A 7,500-nucleotide genomic window follows, 5' to 3' on the forward strand; every position below is an offset into this window, starting at 1 on the left:
ACTAAAGAACTTGAGAACCAAGAGCAGGTAGAGTGTCTCTCTCTCTCTCTCTCTCTCTCTCTCTCTCCCTCTCTCTCCACCTCTCTCTCTTACTTTCTATCTCTGCATTTCTTACTGCACTTTTACTTTGTCTCACACTCAACCCTCCATCTCTGGAGAGCCAGAGGCAGGTTCCCCTCCACACCCATCAAAGTCCACTTTCTCCCCCCTTACCTGACCCACTACCTGGGATCACTAGGAGCCAGAGCCCCCTCCCGACCCCCACCCAACACCCCCTTTGCACCTGGAGGGGCCAGACAACATTTACGGCAGCCTCTCTTCCTCTCCTCCGCCTCTTCCCCTCCTCCGCCTCTTCCCCTCCTCCCTCTCTGTCTCCCTCTTTTCTTCTTCTCTCCTCTCCTCTTCTTCTCTCTGTCAGGCGCTCCCCTCCCCTCCCTTGTGCGGTGTCACTGATAGGGCCCTGCCACACATAGCTCACATTCCTTCAGATCCGGCTGCAGGAGGAGGCGGCCGTAGCCGGGGGCCCGCAGGGCCCGTCTGGAGTTCACAGTGAAGGCCTGGCCACCCTGTGTGTGATGTGTGTGTAATAACAGGCCTCCCCCGACCTTCACACACACACACACACACACGCTCGTGGAGCAATGAAAGGCCAAGCTAATTAGCACGCTGGGCTGCCTCTGGCTCAGGTATGCGTGCCGCTATGATGGCCACCAGCACACTCTTCACACATGCTTCCCATACGTCCACATTCCACTGCACATGGAGATGGACACTCACGCTGGCCAAGTACACATTCTGCTCCAATGCCCCTGTATGCACACACCTCTGCTGCTGTGTATGAGCACTAACATTTAGACACACACACACACACACACACACACACACACACACACACACACACACACACACACACACACCTCTGCACCTACATGACTTAGGTATACATGAGGTTTACAGACTCTTGTATACTTGAGACACACACACACACACACACACTCACACACAGCGCAGGCATGGTCTGACAGGCAGGGTTCAGCAGTGGGTCATCCACAGAGGAGACCCAGTCTATGTTTTAAGGCTTTTATCCCCACCTGAGTGTCAGAGTTGCCCTGACACTTTATTGGACAGCCGATAGATCAGCCATCTTTAGATAGATAGATAGATAGATAGATACTTTATTGATGATTGAAATTCAAGGGTCTCAGTAGCATACAGTCATCACACACAACATGCACTTACAGCAGAAATGGTAAACATAAGTATAAGTCTATCTCTCCTCTTCCCTTTAGTGAGGCATTGAACAGTTCAATGGCCCTAGGAACAAATGACTTCCTCAGCCTTTCAGTTGTGCATGGCAGTGAGCGAAGTCTCCAGCTGATCAAGCTCTTTTGCTTTTTGATAGTGCTGTGGAATGGATGACATTCATTGTCCAAGATGTTGATCAGTTTGTTTAGGGTCCTTTTGTCAGATAATGAAGTGATGCACTCCAGTTCAGCTCCCACTACAGAGCCAGCCTTCCTTACCAGCCTGTCAAATTAAGCCCAGCATCCTTCTTCTTTGTGCTTCCTCCCCAGCATACCACTGCATAGAAGAGGGCGCTGGCCACAACAGACTGGTAGAACATCCTGAGGAATTGGCTGCACAAATTGAAGGACCGCAGCCTCCTCAGGAAGTACAGCCTGCTCTGTCCTTTCTTGTATAGTGCATCAGTGTTGGCTGACCAGTCCAGTTTATTGTCCAGGTGGAGACCCAGATACTTGTAGGTGCTTACCACCTCCACATTGACCCCATCAATGGAGACTGGTAGCAGAGCGGGCTTAGACCTGCGGAAATCCACCACCAGCACAGGTAGGGAAGGCAGGGGTTCTCAGTGACTGAGGTATATCCTGATTTTGATCATATTGAGGATATGGTGTTTGCATGAACACAGAGATACCTGATTATTAATATCCCTTAAAGGTGCGATTTGTAGGATTGTTACCGAACGTTCTGCAGGCCAAAATCAAAACACTGGTGAACATTCTCAAGACTACCAGACGCGAGCCTCTTCTGGGTTGCCAGATGTAATGAAGACTTAGCTAACATTAGTTGACCTGCAGCTGCTTTAACGTTTCTCCAACCATGACCCAGCTACACATTACGGAAGCAGTGAAAACAAAAAATACCTCTCTAACCAACGTAACATATTTAGCTGAAGTTAGCTTAGAAGTTTAGCCTAGGCTAGGCCTACCTGTTGTGGAGAAATATGGCCAGCTCTGCGTCAGACTTGATATTCTTCGTTTGACGAAGACGTCACCATCTCAGGAAGCTCCTCCGATGTCCACTTAATTTGTTTCTTGTTTTAATTTTGTAAATTTGCCTGCCTCTCGTAGGCGTTCATGACTACAACTGACAGCTGTTGACAGTTGGCCTTTGCTAATTTGGCAACCCAAATAGGAGGACGCTAGCCCATTATTATCACGCTATTCTAGAATTAATCGTTCAAAACATGAACTAAAAATTCCAAGAGATTCCGCCCTGTAACTCATTTTTTTTCATGGGTTTTACGGGGTTTTACGGGTTAGAGTAATGTTGTCAAATAAGCCATTACTTCAATTCATCGTGTTTCCTTACTCTCTGACAACATATGGTGATCATATTTGGAATGGTTAGTTTATTTCCATTATTTCCTACATACTGGACCTTTAATACATGATGAATACTAGTAACCCGGTTACTGATCAAAGTGTTCTATTACTGTGTTCCTCCAAAGATTCTAGAGAGCTCCGCTTTATTATCTTTGTTTTTTTTTTTTTGTTGTTGTTTGTTTTGTTTTTTATATCTTTTGGCAACTGTCAGAAATAGGATAAGGTGTATACATCCTACAGTATCCCGAGAGAGAGAGGGGGGGGGGTGTCACTCCTGAAGGTGAGACTGTAGCGATGCCCACCTCTCTCTCTTTGTCTCTCTCTCTCTCTCTCTTTCTTTCTGTTCATTTCAGCAACTTGGCCTGCCGCTGTTGAGAAAGGGTTTCTGTTACTGGTTACATGTCAACTCCCTGAAACATAAGTAATTGTATAGGTGTTTTGAGCGGAGCGCGGGGCAGACACGGGTGGTTTGAGTTACCCCGGGCCCTGTGTGGAGCGCCTGAGGTGGGCCCCTCTGATGCGAGCCTGATGGTACGCTCCACTCCAGGCCCGCCTGAAAAACCCAGGGCCTGTGAAGTCCATCTACTCCCACCTCATAAACCCGCATACCAGTCCACTACTCACCCAGGGCCTGCACTCACTCTGTGTGTGTGTGTGTGTGTGTGTGTGTGTGTGTGTGTGTGTGTGTGTGTGTGTGTGTGTGTGTGTGTGTCTGTCAGTGTGTACATGTGTACTGTATGTGTAAATGTGTATGAGAGCATGTGTGTGTGTGTGGTTTGTGTTTATGGACATTTTTTGTGTCTCCGTGTGTGAGAGGGAGATTGAGTGTGTGTGTGTGTGTGTGTGTGTGTACACGCTAGTTCTTCGTGTGTAGGTGTGTGTGTGTGTGTACACGCTAGTTCTTTGTGTGTGTGTGTGTGTGTGTGCAGAGCACAGCAATAACCACTGAGGCCTTTCTCTCTTCTCCATACACTGATATTGCCCCAGTTTATCTTCCAAGACATGTCTTTGTAATACAATCCCTCTCTCTCTCTCTTTCTCTCTCTCTCTCACACACACACACACACACACACACACACACACACACACACACACACACACAGAGTGATCGAGAGAGAAAAACAGGGCTTTTTCAGCCCCAGACTTCAAACAGATGTTCCCAGGCTCGCTCCTCTCGGTCCCGGGTGGACGAGGAGGAGAGTGCCTGGCATGAAATGTCCGCTCCTTCCCCTCTCTGAGCAAGCCAGGCCTTAGACGCTCAGGATCGGCCCCACAAATACAGCAGGAGTAGATTACTGACACACACACACACACACACACACAGACACACAGGTAGGCAACAGAGCAGTACACACATATACACACACACATAGGTAGGCTTGAGCCTCAGCCTCACCAATGTAAAAAAGTGTTCCTAATGGAGGGAGGAATCCACCCAGATTTGGTTTCTAATTCAGTGGGACCACCTCAGAGTGGAGAAGAAACTGCGGGCCCTACATATTCTGGGGCCCAGGCTCTAGACTGAGAACATTTAAATCGTTTTGGTGCTATCGAACACCTAAATACCCTTAATCTGTTTTCACTTATCTGGATTGACTTACTGGGATGGAGCGTTTGTTGGTAGAGGTCCGTATACTACGATGAGGTTTGAAAAGACTCTGGGTGTTCTATGGGAGCTTGGAGGTTAATCTGAGCTGAGAGGCACACACAGAATCTCTTCTCCCTAGTGGACAACACACCTGGAAGCGCTTTAGCACCAGCTCCTCAGAAGAACCGCAGGGCTCGAATGTCCTTTAGTTCAGAACTGACCCCTGTGGGTCGCAGCAGGACCGCGTCCGAGGGCACACCCTTCTGTGTGCTGCTGGTCTCCGGAGTGTCTTTTGACAGAGCGGATCTCTCAGGCCTCTTGATCGCCTCCCGGCTCCCACGCCACAACTTTATCAAAGACCCTTCCCTGCCAGTTTCTTCCTATTCTGTTTTCAATTCACTTTCTTGTGGTGTTGCGAAACGGAAATGGCTTTCTTTTAAAAGTCCACCCCCCCCCAACACCACCACCACCATTGTACAATCACACAAAGGCACACACACACACACACACACACTTTCTGAACCAGCTCTTCCAAGTTGTGATTGTGTGTGTTCAGCTTGAGATGTGGAGACATCAGCTCGGCGAGAGGAGGCGCAGGTCTTTTGTTTTTGATGTACCCTCTTCATGTCTGACGAGGGTTTTCTGTCACTTTCACGTCTCACCGAGCACCGAGGCATTCTTTCCTTTCTGCCTCCTTCCCTCCCTCGCTCCCCCCTTCGCTCCCTCCCTCCATCTCTTTCCCCCTGTCTCTACCTCTGTCTCTTCCTCCTTTTATTCGCTCACATCAAGCTCCTGAGGAGGTGCCAGGTTGTGTTTGAGTTGTTCTGAACGTGTTGAGGACTCCTTCCTTCTTCTTCCAGTGACAGCTGTCAGAAACCTATGTGTGTGTGTGTGTGTGTGTGTGTGTGTGTGTGTGTGTGTGTGTGTGTGTGTGTGTGTGCGTGTGCGTGTGTGTGTGTGTGTGTGTGTGTGTGTGTGTGTGTGTGTGTGTGTGTGTGTGTGTGTCTGTGTGTGTCTGTGTGTGTGTCTGTGTGTCTGTGTGTGTGTGCATGTGTGTGTGTCTGTCTGTGTGCGTGTGTGTGTGTGTGTGTGTGTGTCTGTGTGTGTGAGGGAGAGAGACACTTCAGAGAGAGAGCAAACCAGAACAGAAAACAGGTGCTATATATAGATGAAAAAGCCTGTCACTGTATGAGGCTGGGTAGAATCACCAGAAAGAAGAGAACTTCATCAGCAACCACAATAAAAAAAAAATAATAATGCCAAAGAAATCAAGATGAGCGGATTGAGCACTCCTTACCCCAGAAGGGCCCCAGTCCGATGCTGACTGTGTCCAGCCAGTGAGAACCTTTCCTTTGGTTTTTGATCTTATCTTACTCAGTCACATGTCTCTCTACTGCTTGTCTCGTCAGCTTGCGTCCTCAAAGTAGTCTGTGTGTGTGTGTGTGTGTCTGTGTTTGTTCTGAGCCCATTCTGTTTCTCCGAAGAGAGTGAGAGGACGGATAGACAGGCAGGCTGCTCATTCCAGTCTGCAGTTCAAAGGAACAACAAGCGGCTGTCTAAGGTCAGGCCCTCCTTCAGATCTAACGGCTGGTCATCCAACCTCTGACAGTCCGAGCAGGTGAAAGAGCATTCCTTTTGATTGCAACCTGTTTGTTGTGCTGTCACTGAAGGCATGCAGTGAAGTAATTGAAGAGGAATTTAAAAGAGGAATTTATGTGCTGGTTGGTGACAGCATTGCTGTCTAATCAGAAGCTACCATCTCATCATATGTAATAACATGCTGTCAGCAAAGTCCTGTTTACTCCTGAAACATCTTTATAGACTTCTTAACTATGCACCGGGTGTTTTGAGTTTGTGTGTGTGTGTGTGTGTTTGTAGGTGACCATAACTCAAGGGCTAGTAATACTGTTTGAGCACAAAAATGAAAGGGATCCATTCCTGGGGTCAGAGGTCATGTCTTTGCTGTCGCCAGGGGTTTTCTTTCCTGTTACAGCAACAACAACAACAAATGATGTTTTCTAAACAAATTTCGGGAGGAGCCCTTAGGGATGATTGACAGCAATTAACTCACCTGTCTTCTGCCGCCAGGGTATTTAAGCCGTCACACGCCATACGTCACACGCCATACGTCACTCGCAAAATTATCACTCCTCCTCCCCCTACTCCTCCATTTCACTCCACCTCCAGCCCAGTTACGCATCCTCCTTACACTGGGGAGTGCAAGCGGCCATCGCTCTATCGCGATCTCCGCTTCAGGCATCTCATGACCACGGCCAGCTACCATGCCAAACACGCGCTTAGCTTATTCACTCAGTATAGCAATCATGCCGACGGGCGAACTAGTGAACATACTCTATGACCACTATTCTATTGATTGTTCTCAATTCTCAATAAATTGTTCATTTTTTGTCATCTCAGCTGTTTGGTTTGCATTGGATGTTTTAATCTGCTTTGTATGTCCTGATGGGGTGAGCTCTAAGCACCAACATATAGGGCGTCGTCCGTCCAGCTGATCTGAGAGCAGCTCGCCGGTGTGCTGGCACAGTGTAGTTCATCGAGCCGCACACTAACAGAGCATCTGAGCGGACTCCCCAGGCCTCCTGAGGCCTCTCAGCCTGGGTGCACTGTGTCACACATTTGCTGACATTCGGACAAAAGCCTATCACTCCTTCTGTCTGTCTGTCTGTCTGTCTGTCTCTCTCTCTGTCTGTCTGTCTGTCTATCTCTTCAGCTCTCTTTCTTTGACACCCTACTCTCTTTGTTCTCTATAGATCTTTCCTCTCTTTCTTTCTCTCTTCTGTGGATGCACTGGATGTGCATGTATCACTCATCCTCTCACTGCATTTATCTGTTGAATTGCATGTCTCCCTCTCTCTATGTCCCTCTCTCTATCTCTCTCTCTCTCTGTCTCTCTCTCTGTCTCTCTCCTTCCCTGCTCTAGTAGGGCTTGTGTGCCTTTGCTGCGTTCCTGGAGTGTCAGCTCCAATCAGCAGCGGTCGCGGCAGGACAGTGAGCAGCGCCGTCCCCACTGCACTCCTGGCCCGCGCCGCTCCTCCGTTTACCCAGAGAGGAGCGCCCTTCTGCTGACCCGAAGCCCTCCTGGGGAGGCCGGGCCCGTCAGAGCACCACCGCCGTGTCGGCCCTCAGACGCTCAGAGGGGGGCATCTGAAGCGTCCGCTGGCGAGCCAAGTTGTGTTTTAACTTACCCGCGGCGCGATGATCGTGTGCAGCGCCGGCGGTTTGCGCCCGCTTGGCTCTCGCCTCGGCAACCGCCCGCCGCTCCTC

At 49.2% G+C, this 7,500-nt stretch overlaps 1 protein-coding gene across 2 annotated transcripts in view; it reads left to right on the top strand.

Annotated features, from left to right (window-relative positions):
- cep112 (centrosomal protein 112) overlaps positions 1-7,500 on the top strand; it is a 110,012-nt gene that overhangs the window by 95,514 nt on the left and 6,998 nt on the right. For both annotated transcript variants that reach the window (XM_048245230.1, XM_048245229.1), the window contains exon 23: positions 1-27. This exon is cut by the window's left edge and continues 63 nt beyond it. In XM_048245230.1, coding sequence (XP_048101187.1) covers positions 1-27 — 27 coding nt within the window. The remainder of the gene's footprint in view (positions 28-7,500) is intronic.

Source organism: Alosa alosa, chromosome 6 (assembly GCF_017589495.1).
Source record: "Alosa alosa isolate M-15738 ecotype Scorff River chromosome 6, AALO_Geno_1.1, whole genome shotgun sequence".
Lineage (NCBI taxonomy): Eukaryota > Metazoa > Chordata > Actinopteri > Clupeiformes > Clupeidae > Alosa > Alosa alosa.